Consider the following 20,192-nt stretch of genomic DNA (forward strand, 5'->3'; position numbering starts at 1 on the left):
TAGTTTAAGGCTGGTACTCTATATACTGTGTATGATTTCCATTTCATTAAACATTAGTGTTTGTAATATGCAGGAGAGGCTGAAATCCAGTTGTAATTAATACATTTAACAATGAGGTGTCTCATGTTTTCCCCACAGTTAATCAACATAAATGTCATATTCTCTTTTTATTGTTTTGTAATTCAGAGTAATAATCAAAAGAATAAAATATTTGAACACAAGTAGCAAATGTATGTGAGAAGGAACTTTTGCTTTCTTGCTTCTAATGAGAAGTATTTCTCTGTATTGTTGTAGATTGATGGTACGTTTAAGGTCAATATTCCGCCAGTCCTCCTTGGGTACAGCAAAGAAAAGAACCTGGGAATGGAGAGGGGTTATGACTCTGTGCGAAATCTGAGCGAGGGCTCATATATAACACTGTTTATTACCATTGAACCACAGCTCATTCCTGGAGAGTCTGTCAGAGAGAAGGTAACTAATCAGTAATTCATCATACTCTTGCCCTTTGTTTCCAGTGGTGCAGTTCTTGAGATGCATATAAATAGGAATGCTTAGTATACCAGAGGACATGAATGCCAGTACAGGAGTGCATTGATACAAATTCAGACTGGTTTATTTCAAAATTTTTAGCCCAGTTCAATTTAATTGGAGGCACCATTAGGTGAGATGTACATTTAATGCATGAGAGGTCACTTTGACCAGGTGTCTGGTCCCTCTGTTAATGGAAAGCAAATCTGCATTCATTATCTGTGAGCATATAGTTTTTCCATGTATTTTTGTAAACAATAAAGTATTCATGTGAGTGTTTGTGAACAGTGTACAAAAAAGGAGGTGGCAGATGCAAAGAGTATTTTCTTGCTTCTGTTCAAATATAGGATTTATTATTTATGGCTTCATGCATGCCTCCAGATCTTGAAGATAATAATTTCTAAACAGTAGCTGTTATTTTTTTCAGTTATTTGAATGAACCAGAAGTGCCTTACACTAACAACAATAATATGTAGTTAAAATGCATACACTGCTTGCTAGTTTATGTAACAGTAGGCAATAATTTTGAGATCCATACATCAAGGATGTGTGTTTTTCATGCACAAACAGCAGCAGTTCATTTATTTCCAATTCAGTGCTACACTGGTCATTTATTAGAAACACAAGAGTAACTGGAGAGAAATGTCTATCATAATTTCTTTTTCAGAAGAAATATAAAATTATATGATGCATTCTAAAACCCCTTTTTCCTGTTAAAATTATAGCCTTGGAAACTATCCAGTGCAAAATATCCAGAATATTAATAAAGTACATTCATAGATGCCTTTTAAAGTTAATTAGTTTGAATTATAAGATTTTTACTAGGACTCAACACCATAAATATAAACTTAACAGCCTTGAAGTACCTTTAATAGATAACAATTTATTGAAGAGTTTCACAGTCTTAAATCTTCACATGTAGTAATTAGTTGCTGGGAAAAAAAAAGTGCTGAATTTGTAAGGTAACATATCTCTGTTTCTAGAAAGATCTGCCTCTAATACTGTTTCAAAATAAAAATCATAGAAATTCAAATAAGGGATGAAATTATTGTAAAATATTATGCAGTATATGTTTTGAATCTTGATATCTTTAAATAAAGAGCAAATGTTCCAAATTTCTTGCATAGATGCAATTTGATACTCAGTTTTTGATGACAAAGACAAACTAATTAATTTGCCATTCTTTCTTTCTATTCCTGACCTGTAGTTAAATTTGAAATGCTTATGTACTGTTTTAGGATGCTAAGCATACTTTTAATTTTATGATACCGTTTTTGTTTCTTTACTTATTTTTCCTCTCTTTCCTGCTCTGCTTCCTGAACCTCTATATAGATGAATGAAATGCTTAAGAAGGTACAATATTAATAAATCTGTTGAGATACTCCTGTTGTTCCCTGTTAAAGATTTAGCTTGGGTTTGTGCCAAGTCTTTCAGCAGTTTTTTTGCACTTTGTGTTTCTTGACTCTGACATAGTAATTGTTTATTTGCCAGCAATATTTGCAGTGAATTGCTACATTTAAGTTTACAAATTGCCAGAGGCCGTACTTTTCTGCTGTTAATTACGGTTGAGAAGAATCACCACTGTGTGCTTTCTCTGCTGACTTGGAGGTCCAGCTGCAGGGCAGTGCCCAGCTGTTCCACCTCAGCTTAGCTTGAGAAGAAGGATAACAAATGACAAAAAGTGTTTTATTTTGAACAAAAATATTATGAAGGATGAGCTTTAATTCTCAGCACCACTAGAAGTATACAGGGAGTTCTAAGTAGATGAAAAATACTATTTTGACTGATCCTAATACCTTTAAAAGATGACATCTTAGGTAACACATGAGGAAATAATTGTCATTGTTATATAATTAATATGTGCTTTTGAGTCCTACATTTGCTTGTGAAAAATCTCATCTAAAAATGTTAAAATTTTAGACAAGTCTGAATTATAAGGATTCATCTAAAAATCACTTGAACCTTCCCTGCAAATATTTTGGCATTGCATAGGGTTGTCATAACCTCAGTTGTGGTTTTAATGGAGTGCTATTGTTTACCTTTGAATTAATATGTGTTGTTACATATTCATCCCCACAGTTTTACTTGGCCATAACTTCTGCTACGTTTTTCAGTGCTTTAATAAAGCCAGCTTATTATAGATATAGGTAGGTATTATAGGTACAGGTCATTATGGGCATTCGTTAAATGCAAAAAATGCAAATTGTCTGATTTTCTATTGCCTTGACCTTTCCTACATGTCTGTAAGCAAAACTCTATTCTACAAGGCAAGTTCAAAATGCTGTTAGGAAAGAATTTAACGCTCCTTTTATGCTCCTGTAGATGGTGAATTAAGGCTGAATATAGTAAAGACTAAAGTCCAAACTGTAAATAAAACTGGTTCTGTATAAATTCTACTGTCTTTTGAAGTTTGATACCCAAGAAGATGAGAAACTGCTCCAGGCAGCAGAAAAATATGAAGCTGAATGTACATCAAAGTTTCCAAGCCGCCAGTGCCTAACAACTGTAATTGACCTTGATGGGAAGACAGTTTTTATTACCAGATATATCAAACCTCTGAATCCACCACAGGAGCTTCTTGATGCCGTCCCGAACAGATCTCACACAGCAGCAGTAAGTACTTAAAAAAGATAGTAAAGTCTCTGGGATACAGGTTTCAAGATAAGTATGTGTTTGCCTGTGCACTTGCACATAAGCACATCCCAGCTCTGTGTGTCTTCTGTACAGCTACACCTTTTGTAGAGGAAAAACTGCAAAATAAAGTAGTAAGGACTAGGTGTTACACGCAGTAAGTCTAACTATAATAATGTTGTAAAATAACATTTGTCTTCTCGGTCAAAAAAGATTGGAAAAAAAAATGAGTATTATCTTTTAAAAGACAAAGCATTATGACAAACCTCAATGGGAGTAAATCATATCAGTCTTTGATACAAGTTCTAAAATGAGCTAGCTGCTACTGTAATGAGCTTACTGTGTTTTGTCATTGATATCTGTGGAAACAGCAATATTCTTCACATCTGGTATAATACTACAGTCGCGTTGTGAATTGAAGGGGTGACTTGCTCCCTTTTGTTTTCTTGCAGGAATCGGTGGCTCGATATGTTGCTTTGATTCCTTTTTTGCCAGATACTGTGTCATTTGCTGGAATTTGTGATTTATGGAGTACATCAGACGTAAGCAATGCATTAAACAGAAGTTCTTTATCCTCTTGAATGGGATGTAACATCCTAGCAGCCTGTTTTCAGGGGGAGGTTGTACTAGATGAGTTCCTGAGGTCCCTTCAGACCCAAATTATTCTGTGGTTCTGTTATTGCGAGGACTATTTTTCTTTGAGCCATTTATTTCAAAGAACAAGGACCAAAGCTTGAGAAAAGCTGTTCATTCTGATGCAAGCCCAAAATTTTATATTTGATATGTTGCAATTAGCTGAGAATACTCAGGGCTTTAAAACATCTCCTGTTTTTTCTGTTATAAACCATAATGGCTAGTCACGCACAAGTGAAAGGATGCTGACTGATGTAGACTTTACAACTAGTCTTAAAATAGATCATTGTCATTCCAAGGAACTGTATCAAAAACATTGCATGTAGTGTCAGCAATAATGGGATATTTAGCCCTCTCTGTCACATAAATCCTGTCACTTATAATAGCAGACGCTGTTGATCTTAGATTAAGTTTTTATCATCTCAGAACTTTTCTGAAAAATTGTCATTCTAAAAAAGACAAAGACCCTGGTTCTTGTGATAAAATCTCAGATCTCATGGATTTTCACAGCATTCACTCTTCATCCTGTGTGTTGAAGCAGTGACCAATGCAAAGATCAGTTGCAAAGATCTGCTTGCTTCAGAAGTGTTAAAAAAAATTATCAAATGTTGTAAGTTGATAACTGCCTACAAAGACTCTTTTTTTTAATACCTCAATTAGCAATTTCTTTATCTTCTGGCGGGCGATGAGGAAGAACACGCCGTGCTCTTGTGTAATTATTTTCTTGGTATGGGGAAAAAAGCCTGGCTTATCATTGGAAATGCCATTCCTGAGGTAAGAGGATTTTTTCATTCAGCCTGAGTATTAACTTTTATTCTGTGAAGTCTTTGATTCCCATCAATAGATAGTTGTTTCTTGCTGGGATGTTTGTCCAGGATATTATCTAAACATTGGTGCTGGGAACTGATTCTTTTCAGAGAAGAAAATAAAAAATTAAAAGTATATCTTAGAATAAATATTGTCTGGGTTTTTTTCCTGAAACTGTGTTTCCATGCTTAAACTGGTAGTAGCTGTTGTCCTCATAAACAGTATCAAGCATCTTTAACCCTTGATTTGACCTTAACTTGTGGCCTGTGTATGTCCAGTATTTCTCTGCCACATAACAAAGAGCACATTATTATGTAAGTGTTGAACTGTAATGAACCTGTAAATTCTTCCAAGCAGTTTGCCCCAAAAAGCAATCTTAACCATAATAGTAAAAATATAGTATTGCAAAGAATACAAAGCATATTGTCTTTGCAGCCAGTTTTCAAACATCTTTCTCATACTTTTTATTTCTTTCCTAGGGACCAACTGCATATGTATTAACTTTGGAACAAAGTCAGTACGTAATTTGGAATCCCAGTACTGGATGTTTTTATGGGCAGTATGATACTTTCTGCCCCTTACAAAATGTGTACTGTCTGATCAGCTCTGATAATGTAAGTGTACCCAGTCTTGTCACATTTCTATACACGTAAGTGTAAATAACTTTTTTTTACCTTATGCATGATTTGTTCATCATTGAAACTGTAGTTAAGCTATCACATTATTAGTGATTTTATTCAATCTTAAGTAGGTTTTTCAGCTACTTTAAAATTAAAAATATTTTTAATCACAATTTAGGTGGATCAAGACATCAGTTAATATAATTTTCATTATTGGGTTTTACTTACATGTTTCCCAACTTGGATATCTTAAGATTACCATGCTTTAGGTGGGGAGTAGTCATTTCTCAAAGATAATACTTTGCAGTTGAAATGTAACTGAAAAATGAGCAATGAAGGATATTACAAGGAGTCACTTGAGTTGCCCATGTAACAGTGGGCACAGCCTGGATGGTTCAATGTGCACAACAGAGAGCTGGCACCACAAGGCACAAAAACTGTATTGATTTTCTGCCTGGCATGAAGTCCTCCCATTTATTTGCAAATACACAAGTCATACTAGTGCACATTCACAATATATTATTCATTGTGTGGCTGGAAACCCTCTGAGATCGTGGGGGGAGAGAGGAGAGATCGCAAGAACTGTGCAGCTCGGGGCAGGTGGACAAAATGCCACAGACTGCGGTGGAGCTGAGACTGTGCTCGGAGGGACAGAAACCCTGGGCACTGTCCTGCCAGCAGCATTCTCTGACTTTGCTGGCAGCCAGACCTCACAGCTTCTGGGGAGACAAACGGGGACATGATAGTGAGGTAGAAAGATGTGTGAAAGTCTTAAAAACGAGGAAACAGATGGCGAGCTTAAAAAAAGAACCCCAGGCTTTATTTGAATGAAAATTGGAAGTTGAGTTTCAAAGTTTGCTCCTCAGTTTTTTTGGAATACCATGCATTATGAGTTTTATTTTTGATTTTAATCTTCTGGTATTTTATTCTAAATACAGATCATGACTTTGGATGAGAATTTAATATTCTAAAGTACATTTATTTTAAAAGTGTCAGTTTTTTCCCTGAAAGCATTTTGGGGAGTGGTCAAGTTGTTTGGGGTTTTTTTAAGCAGTACTAAACCTACAGTTAAGAAAAATGTAGCCATTTGTTAATTGCTGGAAGAAGCAACTAAAGACTGACAACCTGATCAGCTAACCTTGAACTGCAGAGTGCAACATCTTTCAGGGCAACCAATCTACATGTGACACTGAGCAGGTTCCACCAGCAGAGCCACAACACTTCATATCCAAGTGGGGCAGCACCAGCTGGGTTGTGTCCCAGAAGGCTCTACACAGAAACATTGGCTACAAGGGGTTACACATATTGATTAGTATTTACATATTAATTGCAGGTACATTTTGCAGCCTTAGCAGTAGCTATTTAGAGATTGTTTAAACAAGAATCCTGCCATGCTTGCGTGCTTTGGGCTAGGCCCACAGACCAAAAAGGATGTCTGTAAAGAAGGGGACATGGGTTCCACTTGATGACAAAATACACGTAGGAGCTGTGTGTGTCTGCAACACCTGCTTGTATTCTGCAAGATAAGCCTAAAATAGCAATGGTGCTGGGGTGCAGCAGCTGCCAGGCATCACAGCCACAGCAGCATTGCCTGGGCTGCTGGAAGAATTTAATCAGAATTCAGAAAAGACTTTTGCAGCAGGCAAAACAGCAGAAGAAATTGCTACAGGAGGTTAACATTATATGGTATTTTATTGCTATGTAAGTGGAATGTGTTCCATAGCTGTGATTTGCTGAAAGTTATAACAAATTTGCTTTCTCGTAGATTTGGTTCAATATTCAAGAATATGATTCCCCTGTAAGGATAAATTTTGATATCAGCAAACCAAAACACTGGAAGTCTTTCTTTTCAAGAAGTTTGCCATTCCCTGGTCTCAGCAGCATTCAGGTATTGATGGATCTACTGCTAACTCAATTTGAGGGTTTGAGACATCACAGACTTGGTATAAGGAAGCAGACACTAAGTTCTTTGGAACTTTATGTAATATCACTGGGTTTTAAAAAGATTTCCCAGTCATGCTTTCAAAAAAATGAAAGCAGGAATACTGCAAAAAGTTTGTTTTATACAGAATGAATGCTCTTGGCCTCTAACTGTCCATGTAAGATGTCAGGATAACAATGAAGTAAATGGGACAAATCTTTAACACAAACCTATCTAAAGTAGTAGCTTGGTATTATAAAGAAAATGTCAACTTTTTCTTATGGCTAAGAAGGCTTTTTTTTTAAGCTGTATGAACATCCTTATTAAAAAAACCAGAAATTTCTGTAGCTATCAAAAGTGTATGCTGTTGAAGTTTACTGGAGGAAAAAAAAGAAATGCAGCATTACACACAAATATCTCGTTAATTTTTTTTATCATGTCTCTACTAAGGAATAATTATTTCAATATAATTGTCAATTCCTGTGGGCATCATCAAGACAGAAAAACAAGTGAACAGTGAAGTTACACTGTTATACAGCTAGAATAAATTGCACGCTTTAATATTTTTTTATTTATTGCTAGCCTGAAGAATTAGTTTATCATCATTCGGATAAGGCTGCTGCAGTGGAACTACAGAGCAGGTAATTCTACCTCCAAAACAAATGCTGTCAGTGCTGATACTAAAGCATATTCACACCTAGGCCTAAAAAACCTGCTTTGAATGCTAGGAATTGAGAATGGCTTAAAAAAAATCAGAAGCTACCATTCCAGGTTATTTTTTAACTCTCCATCTTTAATAGGGATTGCCAGATAGAAAGACCTGATCAATCATTGCTCTACCATTTCCCAATGAGCAAAATGCTGTGGAGGGATGAGAGGAGTGTGAACTAAAAAGGGATTGTAAGCCCCTGGCTTTCCATGCAGGCACTGACCATGCAGGCACCACACAGCTGTGCTGGAGTTCCTTTTCTGCATTTCTAGTCAGCAGCAAGTTTAACTAAGGTCATTTATGGTCCCCAGAACCTGTACTGTCTGCCAAGGGAGATCAGCTCGGATGTCCAATAAATACTAGAATTGTAATTATCAGTCTATCTTATTGCAGGATTGAAAAAATATTAAAAGATAAGATTATGGAATGGAGACCAACGCGCCCAACTCGTTGGAACAGATATTGTACCTCTACCCTACGTAACTTTCTGCCGCTGCTGGAACAAAACCAAGGCAAAGACATAGAAGATGATCATCAGGCAGAGCTGCAAAAACAGCTGGGAGATTACAGGGTACAGCTGTGAACATAAATTGCTTGTGCATAGTACAAGAATTTAATTCCCTAGGATTTAAATCGCCACTCTATGGTATAGAAGAGCATCCTAGGCTATTTATTTCTTCTACTATCAAAATTCGCAGGAGCTTTTATGCCTATGTAATATTTACAGAATGGAGTGATGATCTGTTTTATTTCTCTGTAATGTTTAAGATAAAAATATTTTGCTGAACATAAAACCAAGAATGTAAAGGTAAATTGGCTGCACTGTTCTGGTTTTATTGCTGCACCACTGCTGTCAGTACATTAACATGAGTACAGTCTCCCACCACCAGCTGCTCAGGGTCTGGTTGGGTCAGTAAGGACCTGGCTCTGGTGCTGAGTTGTGCTGCATATTGTCCAGGAGCCCCCACAAAAAACATGCTTTTCTTCAGTTTTCTACTCTTTACTTCACTCTCTGAAGACAGAAGAAAACATTCTGAAGTGTTCACTGCAGCCACTGGTGTAGCTTTGTGTTCTTCCTCCAGGCTGTTGGAATGGCCTTCTGCTTTCTATGTGGAACACCCGTGGTGACAGCACTGCACACAGCGAGGGCCAGTTCCAAAATGAGTTGAGGTTTCAGTTCCTGTTGCTCAGGAGACACTGGCCATCTCAAATCCTCAGCCAGGAGAACACAGTGATTTAAAACCAGCCAAGAGGCAAAAAGCAGTGAAGTTCTGCTGTATGTGTTCATTAATATAACTTTATTCTAGTGTTTTCTAAACATCTTCACTTCAAACTTAAACCAGATAAAAGAGGAAAAATGTCAGAAGCTTGCCTGGAATATGTGAAAGAGGGAAGTGGTATTAAAATACAAAAAATAGGCTTTTTTTTATTGCATCTCCTGAGGTCAGCAATAGAAAAGATAAATTTCCATGCTCAGTAAAACAGATTTTTAAAACTATGTATTTATTCAGGTGCCTTTACCTATTCTTCTTACATGTTTTTTTCCTTTGTCTTTCTCCCAGGTCTCTGGATTTCCTATTCATATGCCATATTCTGAAGTCAGACCTTTAATAGAAGCTGTACACAGCACAGGAGTTCATTCCATTGATGTTTCCAATGTTGAATTTGCTCTAGCTGTGTATATTCATCCTTATCCCCAAAATGTTCTCTCTGTATGGATTTATGTTGCTTCACTTGTGCGAAATGGGTAGTACAGAGCAGTCAGAATACTGCAAGAAATTTGCTTATAGAGCTGTAAATGTAACAGATTTTTCTCACTGCTGATTTGAGCTATCCCAAGTATTTTAAAAATCAAATGAGAACTTGATTTTTAGTAGCTTTATTTGCCCTACAACCACTGAAGATACTAGTTATTACTGCTAAAGAAGAGACTGACAGCATAAAATTCCAGTACTAATAGGTGATTTTTATACAGTCTTTTTTAGCTCCCACTGGGTACACATGCCCACATATAGTGACATTGCAGAGTAAAATGTCTCCTTGGAACCCCTTGAAGACCTTGTTTTTAGCTAGTCAGTTTATTTTATCTACAGACCTTCTTCCTCTTCAAAGACACTTGTAAATAAAAAGTTTTCCTATACCTCAGTTTCTGAATTTTTAGCCATGAACAAATTTCATGTACCAAAGCACCATCAGTGAAGGCCATACTTCAATTTTTAAGAGGCTGCTTCATATCCTATTCCATATTTTATGTCTGTATAATGCCAGCACCATTTAGAGGTGTAAGACTACATTTTCTTAAGACAAAGGATTTAATAAATATTTATACAAAAACTTAAGTGGAAGCTCATTTTTTTTATACAAAATTTTGGTTAAATTACTTTGGAGTATAAAATCCTTGTCTGCAAGTTGCCAAACTTGCAAGTAAAATATTATCAAAAGACTTGTTTCCTAAAAATCAAATTCAGTTATTAGTATGCAAGTAGTAGTGTAACTTAATACTGATAGAAAAATATATATCTTTCGCCTGCAGTTATCTTGCTAATCAGACTTCCCAGTGAAATGATGGTCAGTTGCGCTTAGGAAGAACGTTCATCAGATCAAAATGAAGATTGTTCTTGAGCCACAACTGAATCTAGTTCAGTTATCTAATAAATACTAGTCAAAAATCACAGAATCACAGAATGGGTCAGGCTGGAAGGGACCACAGTCAGTCATCTGCTCCAACCTCCCTGCTCACGCAGGGCCATCCTAGAGCACATTGCACAGGATGGCATCCAGATGGTACTTGAATATCTCCAGTGACAGAGACTCCAGAACCTCTCTGGGCAATCTGTTCCAGTGCTTGGTCATCTGCACAGTAAAGAAGTTCTTCCTCATGTCCAGTTGGAACTTCCTGTGCATAAGTTTGTACCCAGTGCCTCTTGTCCTATTGCCTGGCACCACCAAGGAGGGCTGGACTCCATTCTCTTGGCACCCTCTCTTCAGATACTTACAGACATTGATGAGGTCCCCTCTGTCGTCTTTTCCCAAGGCTGAACAGGCCTCAGCCCTCAGCCCGTCCTTGTAATAGACATGCTCCATCTCTGGTGCCCTTTGCTGGACCCACTCCAGGAGCTCCATGTCTCTCTTGTACTGAGGAGCCCAGAACTGGACACAGCTCTCCAGATGTTCCTCACCAGGGCTCGGCAGAGGGGCAGGATCACCTCCCTAATGCACTGTGAGATACCATTGGCCTTCTTGGCCACAAGGGCACACTGCTGGCTCATGGACAGCTTGTCGTCACCAGGACCCCCAGATCCTTCTCCACAGAGCTGCTTTCCAGCAGGTTGACCCCCAGCCTGTCTTGGTGCATGAGGTTACTCTTCCCCAGGTGCAGGACTCTCTGTTGAATTTCAGACAGTTCTTCTCTGCCCATCTCTCCAGCCTGTCGAGGTCCTTCTGAAGGGCTGCACAGCACTGTGGGGTACCAGCCACTCCTCCCAGCTTTGTGTCATCAGTGAACTTGCTGAGAAGGCATCAAACCCTTCATTCAAGTCACTGATTAATAAGTTAAACAATACTGGGCCCAGTATTGAACCCTGGGGGACACCACTAGTGACAGGCCTCCTACTGGACCCTGTGCCCCGATTACACCCCTCTGGAATATGCCATTCAGCCACTTCTCAATCCACCTCACTGTCCACTCATCCAATCCACACTTCCTGAGTTTGCCTGTGAGGATGTTGTGACAGTGTCAAAAGCCTTGCTGCATCAAGGTAGACAATATCCACTGCTCTCCCCTCACCCATCCAGGTAGTTGTTTCATTGTGGAATGAATCTGGCTGGTCAAGCATAACTTACGTTTAGTGAATCCATGCTGACTACTCCTGCTTACCTTCCTGTCATCCATGTGGATAGAGATGACCTCCAGAATGAGGCATCCATCAGCTTTCCATGGATTGACGACAACTGGCCTGCTCCCTGAGTCCTCTTTTGAACACCAGGGTGACATATGCTTTCTTCCAGTCCTCAGGCACCTCTCCTGATCTCACAACCTTTCAAAGACGATCCTGAGCAGCCCCGCTAGTGTTTGCCAGCTCTCCCAGCACTCATGGATTAGAGTCAGGGGTTGCCACCACAGGTTCCCTCCCCTCTGACCTCCACCAGAAAGGAGTACATGGTCACCACATGATGCTTTGCTGAACACTGATGACAACTCCTAATTTTAGTCCATGGTATATCTGCAAACTGATTCAGTCCTCAGCTGTGTCTACCAGTCTGCACAGAAAGCATCACCCAGCAGCAAGCAGAAGCTCCTCTTGCTGCACCTTCCCAGCCTTTGAAATCAGTTCTGGAACAGGGACAGATAAAGCAAACCCACTGTGTACCTTGTTACCAACAGCCTCAGTCAGCCTTGCACAAACGGTGTCCATCTCCTCTCACCTTTGGGCACCAAACTCCATTTAATGCAGCTTACTTAAAGCAACAGTTGCTGGATCAGTGGTGTCCTTGGAAACCCCTTCTGTAGGCTTCAAACTGAGCACTGAGCATTCTGCCTCTAGCCTGCAGTCACCTGTTAACCATGAACAGCCACCTCCACACCAACTCTGCATTCACTAGTGTTCTTCTTACCTTACTCCTCTTCAGTTTTACTGGGAGCAAGATGGTGTCAAAACTTGCAGTTTATTGTAATCTCCAGCTCTTCCTGCAAGTTGACTTCCCAGACACCAAGAATTTTGAAAGCTACTTAGGTCACCATGACTGGTGTCCTAAATAAATACTACTCAAAAGAATCTATCCAATTATGAAAATTGGTATAAAATTACCAGCTTGTATTGTCAGTCTTAAAAATTAGGCAGGATAGGGGGAAAAAACCCTGTCTTCTACAAAAGCAGGCACCTGTCCCTCCTCTGCTGAAGAAAAAAAACACCCTGAAACTGTGCCACCCATGAGCAGGTGGCCATTAAAGTTTACAACTTGACACGGGCTACAATACTCGACTCCCAAGCAGTGGGGTCATCCCCATACCACCACACACACACACTCATGCCCTACTCATACATTAATTACTCTTCCCTTCCTAGCAGATGTTTCACTCATCACAACAGATTCTCTGCTTTCCTGCCAGTCTCTACAGTTCAGAGGAGTCTTTTTAACTATCAAAGCAAGGGTGAAAACGTGTCTTCCACAGAGTTCAGATTAATGAAAACTGACTTCCTTGGAAGCTGTTTCAAAAATGCAACTTAGCGCAGTCATGGGAACAATAAACCCAAACAAACCTCCCCCATGTACTGCACAGTGCACAGCTCTGCAACCACCACACCACCTACTAACCCGTCCAATCTCTGCGGCCTCCTGGCATGGTACTTTATACCTTGAAGCACAGATATTCAACTGCTGCATATTTTTTTAATTGGTGGGAATGTTTTATTTGAGTATGTTTTTCAAGCCCAAATACAAAACCAAATGCAAAAGGAAGGTGGCAATTTCCCTAATTCTGCAATATAAAGAACAACTTCAAGATGAAAGGAAAGGGGAAGAAACAAGGCTCCTAAAGATGTATAATTGTTACCCAAATGCAAACAATACAATTGAAATTCTCTGCAGAGGTTTATACTGTACTTACGGATTCAAAATTAAAAAAAAAAAAAAAAAAAGTCCCCTTACACAAAATAATCCAGTAAAGTATATTTAAGTGCCAAACTTGGAAGAAAGTGGCATTAAAAAAAAATCTGAAGGTTTTCCCATATTCCCCAAATTATGTAAAATAAAACCCAACACCTTTCAAGCCAAATGGGATTGTGAGATTGTTACAACACTGTACAGTACACTCTTAATTAAGATTTTGAAGTTGTGGGCAGGGTCAGGCTAGTATAACAACTCTCACTCCAAGGATTGTTAACACAAGATGCGAACTGTAAGTAAAGTGCATGAAAGGAAGCCTGCTCAGCTAAATGAAGTAGACAAAGATCAGAAGTCAGCGGTCATTCGCCAGAGCGGCAGCAGGCCCGAAAACCACACTGCAAATTCTGGCATCCACTGGCGGTTTCAGCATGAGGACCTGCACAAAAACAAAAGAAATGTGAAAAGAAGAAAAGGCCATTTGTTTAGATTTATAGTTCTCGTAACCTGGTGATTCAGAAAATGTCTCCTTTTTTATGATGCGCTACACTTCGTTCAGCGCTGTGAAGTCTGAAACACTGCCAGTACTATCATGGTATAAAACCTCAGCTGGAACAGGTATTTTTCAAGAGATTTTTGCTCCAATAGCTTAGTGCCATGAAGGTAACAAGTTCAAAATGACACAGAAGTACAATGAGCAACACTAAATAAGCAAGTTTAAGTAAGCTGTCACAGTCAGCTTTCAGAACTGAGTATATTTTCACAATGCATTTTTAATTCCCATTTTTCAAATTCAGATAATGACAACATGGCATTACCAAACAAACCATAATATCCAAAACTATTTCTACTATAATGGAAGGAGGTTTTTTCCTTTTTTTCCCCATGAACACTTCATGGTTGGCCAGACCTCTCACATACTCTTGACTGAAAATTCAAAAACTAAAGAGAAAAATCACTTTAGTATCACTGCAGTCATCAGAAGCCATAAGGCTAAAAATCAGCAATTCAGAAGTTGCGAGCACAGACAGTAGAAACCAACACTGTAATTCTACCCACCTCCACTTACCTTCACTTACTGTTATTCCTTTAATTTGAAATGTTAAAGTGATCATGAGATAAGAAATTATTATATTTATTAATACAGGATTTTATTTCCTACAGCCATCTGCCTGCTTTGAGACCCATTTACATTCAGGCTGGCTGAACTCTGGCACCCAACAGAAACTGGAAGTGGGTTGCCAAGTTAACTCAAACAAGCTGGTAAAGACCTAACCAGGACAACCCAAAATTCCCCCTCTTTGTACATGAGACAAGTCAACAAATCATTTACAGTGTTTTTAATGTATTTAGAAAATACTAACAGAATCTTGTAGCGAATTAGGGCACTGTGCCATGTCTGGCTTTCCCTCCCCCCCGAAACATTAATTTGAAGTCATAATTAATTTTCAAGAATCTGGTGTCTGAAAATCAGCTTTATGCTTCATGCCACACACCAATGAGCAACACTCTATAAGATAATTAAGATGTATGAGACTGAATAAAACAAACCTGAAACTGTAATGAAGGACAATTTTTACAGTATGCAAAATAGTAAACTTTTCATTTGTCAATAAACTCATTTTTCTTTTCAAATCGTTTTATTCACCTGAACTAAATTTTGATCCTCCAAGTCACTTACGAGCTAGAGTTTGAAAGCTTCTTCATAAGTCCTTTAGAAAGGAGACTCGGTGCTTCTGAACAGCTGGTTTAGCAGAGCATGTTCTGTGCAGCAGCATTTTCCAAGTCGTAGCTGACCTTCCCCCAGCATTGCCACAGCTAAGCAGCACAGCAGTGATTTTGAAGCAATTGTCACATTTCTAGCAAAATGCTTGTTGACAAAACGTACAGAACCACAACACTCCAAGGAAGGGAACACTCAGTATACTTCAATATTGGTTTCCACCCTTTCCTTGCTCATTTTAAGAATGTTTCTCCTCATGCTCATAACTGGAACACACAGAGTGCCCGTCCAGATCTGACCACTGCTCCATCTAACACTACCTTCTTCATCACTGGTAACAGCAAGTGTTATCTAGAGAGATGACACAAGCCTATCAAGCACACCTTTTATGTTTTTCCAGCATCCCTAACTGTTGCATAGCAGGGACAATGAAGTCCATTTCCTTTAGTATTTGTTTATGGCTTAGTTGTGCATGAGGTTTTTTTAACCCCTTTTTAAACATGCTGATACTAACTCCTTCCACAATTCCCCAAGGGACCAAGTTCCAGAAGTTCACTACACTGTGCATCTGCTTTAAATCAGTCATCTACCTTCTTCATCCACTGAGCTATAACACTGCAGAATCTGGAAAGTTACCATTGCACATTCACCTCACCTACTGCTTTCCCAGTTCTGTAAAGCCATCCCCCTTTTCAGCCCTCTCATTCCCAGACTGAAACATTCCAGCCTTTTGAGTCTTCAGTTCCCTAACTTTTTAGTAGACCTCTTCTGTATCTTCAGTAACTCCATTACATACACTCCTCAAGATGGGGAGACCAAAACTTTGCAGTACTCCACATGTGAGTGCCCCAAGGCTCCCAGGGCCGTGCAGCAGCACCTCTATCTTGTTCTTACCACCCTGACGATGCATAACATTGGTGGGTTTTTGGGCTGCTGCTGCAAACAGGAAAGATCTCAGAATTAGCACCAACAGCTCTCTGAAATCATTATCTCCACGTTGCAACTGCCAGCTCTGAATTCAGTTTCATGCAATCACAGTTTGATTATTCCCAACCACCCAGACATATAATAACACATACAGCTATACTGAAGCACATAAGAAGTCCTGGAAATCATCAGCACCAGTATCATTACTTGAGGACCACTCAGTATCACTCAAAAACCTGGAAATTACTGGGTGCATTTCTTACACCACGACAGCAGTGGAAATGCTGAGTAAGACTAACCTCAGCAAAGAACTCTTAGGAGAGGAATGGGGAGAAAATTGTTGCCCTCCCAGGTTCCTGTCCATCCTGAACAGTGACCATTAAGCCCTTCCCCTTCTTCCTATCCTTTAATTAGCTTTCAGTTTTTAAACGAGTTTTAGAGCAACTTAAAATTTCAAAACCTTTGATACTTCTAAGTAAAAACTGCACCATCTGAAAAGCCTGTATGTTCATTTCCCAATTTATTAGGCACTGAATTACAAATAACATTAAGTACATCATAGTGAAATTTCACCCTTCTTCCCATGCTGCATTTCTAGCCCCATGTCTCATTCTCAATACCCTAACTGACTGTCCTTTATAGCCTCTGATAAAGAACTCTGATGAAATGAAATACTGAGGGTTCAAACACATCCCCAGAAATCTGTCCCCCTGTATTCTACTGTAGCATATGCAGGCAACTCCCATAATTTAGAGGATATTTTATGCTCTTATTATAACAAGGTAGTAAGTGCCATTACTGGTTGTTTTAACAGTAAGGCTATTTGGTTATGACTTATGTTTTGACATATCAGTTGATCTCCTTCATCAGGTCATTTATCTCTATAAAATACCTGATGCTCCCTAGTTTGCTCTTTTTATATTTCATACAGACAGCAAAATTCAAATGCCTTTGCTTTTCATAGCCACAGACACTGGGTTTGTTTCCCTAACTTTATTTACTACAACTGACCTTTGGCTTCCTAATCTCAGATTTCCCCAGTCTTTGCTACTGACCTCATTTGGGCTAGACTTTGTTTTTGAATTATCTCTGTTTAAACTCAAATGGTCTCTTTAATCTTTCCAAAAAAACCACTCTCTCCTGTTTGCTTTGGACTCTGTATACAAGGTCCCCAATTCCTCTCACCTCACTGATGCACTAGGTTAAGAAATATGGTAACTGCATACAGTGCCTTCTATATTGTCCAGTGTGATGGTCATTTCAACCTAACAGTGGGGCTGAATCATTTTCATATAATCACAGAATGGTTTGGGTTGAAAGGGACTTTTAAAGGTCATCTAGTTCCAAGCCCCCTGCAATAATCAGGGACATCTTCAGCTCGATCAGGTTGCTCAGAGCCCCATCCAGCCTGCCCCTGGGATGGGGCTCCCACCACTTCCCTGGACAACCTATTCCAGAGTCTCAGCACCTTCATTTTGCCCATTATTGCTTCTAGCACATCCCAGTTAGCGATGCATTGCATCTTGGAGCACTGCTCCACACAGCAACTTCAGGAACTGTGCATGTTTTGAGGACCAGCTGATGATTTTGACTGAACTCTGCAATTTTGATGAGCACACAGAGCAAAAAACAACTGGCTGCTTGCAGTGTTAGGTTCTGGCTCACATGATAAAACATCATGGCAGGGAAGAGCCAGATACCATCACCACTGGACTTAACAAGTAGCCCCAAATTTAGTCCTTTAAAACAACATGCAATGGAAGCATGGGGAAGAAACTGCACATGCAGTGGATCATCCAGAGAAGCGTATTTCAAAAGAGTCCCCGTCTTTCTACTAACTGTGAAGGCTTAATGAGTGCAAGCAGTGAAGTGCCCAAATCAAATGTGTTTTGGACTGGTTCACCTGGGAAAGCAAAGTTAATCAGGTTTCTCATCTAACCTGCACAGTCTACATTACTGGTTTAGTTACTTCTAAACTGGATTACGGTAATGCTCTTTGCATGCACATCTGATTACTCAGGTGCCTGGGTGACTCAGAATAGACATGAGGTCTGTTTACTCATGGTGAGCATATAAACATGTTCAGCAATGTAAGAGAGGAGCAGAGCTATTTGATTACTCCATTTTGTTACATGGACTAGCAGAACTAAACTAAGTCAAAATTTCCTAGAAAGAAGTTTGGCATTTCAGCAAGAATACATGACAGCACAGGCTAAGACTAGGGAAACTGTCTGCCACCACCATATTCCCTCAGTCACTTGTTCTTGTTCTAGTTCTCGCCTATGGCAGCAGCGACATTCATGTGCATTACAGCAAGAGGGAACCCTGACCCATCTTGAAAAAGGAAGAAAAAAAAAGGAAAAAAGGGAAAAAAGGATGCTTACAGCTATCTCAGGTCTTGACTGAGTTTACCAAGCACCCCCACAAAGACTAGTGCTGGCCACAGGAAGGCAGAAAGAATAAGCTGGGAGGAACAAAAAGGAGGGAAGGAGAGACAATTTCTTTCACAGCCACCACCAGCAAGAGGCTCCATCATGAACACTGAAACTGTATTTGATGGTAATGTAGCAACAGTAATACATTACAAGTATCACAAGATCACAAAAAAGTGATCAAATTAGGTTTTAAAAATATATAAATATTTATTTTCATAAATATATATAACTTATAAATACATAAATTAGCTTTTAAAATATATAGAAGCAATATTCAATTCAAATCTGATTTTACTAAGTGATACTCTCTATCAGCCTTGGTAAAGTTATATTTAACAGACATTTATGAGAGCACCTTGGTTATCTGTAGAACCTAAAGACTGAGACCAAACTCTTGTGATCTAACAACACTCTAATCCCACATAAATCTGCATGCAGTAGTCCATATATGTTAAAAGAAACTGCTAAGTCTTGGCTCCACTGCTGACAGATCAACTCTGACCAATGACATTCTAAATGCCAGAAGAGTGAATCATCAGAATCACCACAACTTTATTTCATTTATACCCTATTTCTTTAATTACAGCACCTGAGAACTACATAATTAAAAAAAAAAAAAAAACTCTAGAAAGTGAATCATACTTGAAAGCTTCGAAGAACTACTGCTGCAGAAATTAGGGAGCCCTATTTTTCTAATCCCAAAGCTGACAGCAACTCCAGGCTTTGAAACTGAGAATGCAGTCAGAAGAATGGACACAGCTGGACAAAACAGCCTTAGGAAAATAAAAACTTCTCAGTGGCAAGAGGTAACTCAAACATTAAACTCTTCTTACTGCATTCAGTGTGATCTACAGCCAAATTTGTTTCAGATGTGAAATGAAATCCGCCATTAGAAGGGATGTATACTGACTTGTTTTCAGCTGCAGCTGAGGGTTATCTAACTCCAAGTCTCCAGCATTGTGCAAAACATAAGGAGAGATCCTAAACATTATTATGCGAACCAAAAACTGAAGTCAAACTAACAGTAAACATAAAATAAATTTGGAACTGCATGCAAATTCATGGTCTCTGCTCACAAAAACTGCACCATGTTACTACTGTGCAACAGCAGTCTGAGATTCAAACCCAACTACCTAACCATAGCTGCTCTACCTTTTTAGTTTTGCACTACTAAAAAAGTAGAGCAGCTATGGTTAGACCAGCACTTGCTGAAAATGCAAAAATTGTAACCAACATGCCAACCAAACAAGTCCAGCAAGCCCTCCACAAAGAAATTCCAATGAAGATGTGTTTGTGTGTAAGGGGTCCCGTCAGGCTCAGTGTTTATTAAAAATACCAAATCAAAACTGAAAATAGGCTGCAGGTAAAAGTAAAGCCCTTATTCACAGGCAGATGACAAAGTCGTATCTTTATTACTTAAAGATGGCTAAATTCCATGCTGTTTGCTCCGTTTTTTGTTCTGCTAGACCAACAGGTTTTCCACCACGATCCCAGAACATTCCTCCTTCCCCGAAAACAATCACTGATAAGCTGGTGGGCAAAGAAAATTATGAAATTATTCTCTACATGCTTACAGGTCAGTAAACTTTGTGCAGCAGTTAGTAATATAATCTATAAATGTGTAAATAAACAAACAGATTCAGATATGGATTGA

At 39.0% G+C, this 20,192-nt stretch overlaps 2 protein-coding genes across 4 annotated transcripts in view; one reads left to right on the forward strand and one right to left on the reverse strand.

Moving 5' to 3' along the window:
* The window catches only part of CC2D2A (coiled-coil and C2 domain containing 2A), a 59,109-nt gene extending 48,923 nt beyond the window's left edge, over nucleotides 1–10,186 (forward strand). The window contains exons 28-37 of one of the 2 annotated variants that reach the window (XM_032685812.1): nucleotides 295–471; nucleotides 1,861–1,881; nucleotides 2,938–3,141; nucleotides 3,612–3,701; nucleotides 4,453–4,566; nucleotides 5,079–5,213; nucleotides 6,985–7,107; nucleotides 7,723–7,781; nucleotides 8,243–8,420; nucleotides 9,412–10,186. In XM_032685812.1, the coding sequence (XP_032541703.1) occupies nucleotides 295–471; nucleotides 1,861–1,881; nucleotides 2,938–3,141; nucleotides 3,612–3,701; nucleotides 4,453–4,566; nucleotides 5,079–5,213; nucleotides 6,985–7,107; nucleotides 7,723–7,781; nucleotides 8,243–8,420; nucleotides 9,412–9,600 (1,290 nt within the window). In that variant the 3' untranslated portion in view covers nucleotides 9,601–10,186. The remainder of the gene's footprint in view (nucleotides 1–294; nucleotides 472–1,860; nucleotides 1,882–2,937; nucleotides 3,142–3,611; nucleotides 3,702–4,452; nucleotides 4,567–5,078; nucleotides 5,214–6,984; nucleotides 7,108–7,722; nucleotides 7,782–8,242; nucleotides 8,421–9,411) is intronic. The other variant, XM_032685813.1, reaches the window with a different exon arrangement.
* A 3,049-nt stretch (nucleotides 10,187–13,235) lies between these two features.
* FBXL5 (F-box and leucine rich repeat protein 5) overlaps nucleotides 13,236–20,192 on the reverse strand; it is a 37,670-nt gene continuing 30,713 nt past the window's right edge. For both annotated transcript variants that reach the window (XM_032686813.1, XM_032686812.1), the window contains exon 11: nucleotides 13,236–13,892. In XM_032686813.1, coding sequence (XP_032542704.1) covers nucleotides 13,816–13,892 — 77 coding nt within the window. In that variant the 3' untranslated portion in view covers nucleotides 13,236–13,815. The remainder of the gene's footprint in view (nucleotides 13,893–20,192) is intronic.

Source organism: Chiroxiphia lanceolata, chromosome 4 (genome assembly GCF_009829145.1).
Source record: "Chiroxiphia lanceolata isolate bChiLan1 chromosome 4, bChiLan1.pri, whole genome shotgun sequence".
NCBI lineage: Eukaryota > Metazoa > Chordata > Aves > Passeriformes > Pipridae > Chiroxiphia > Chiroxiphia lanceolata.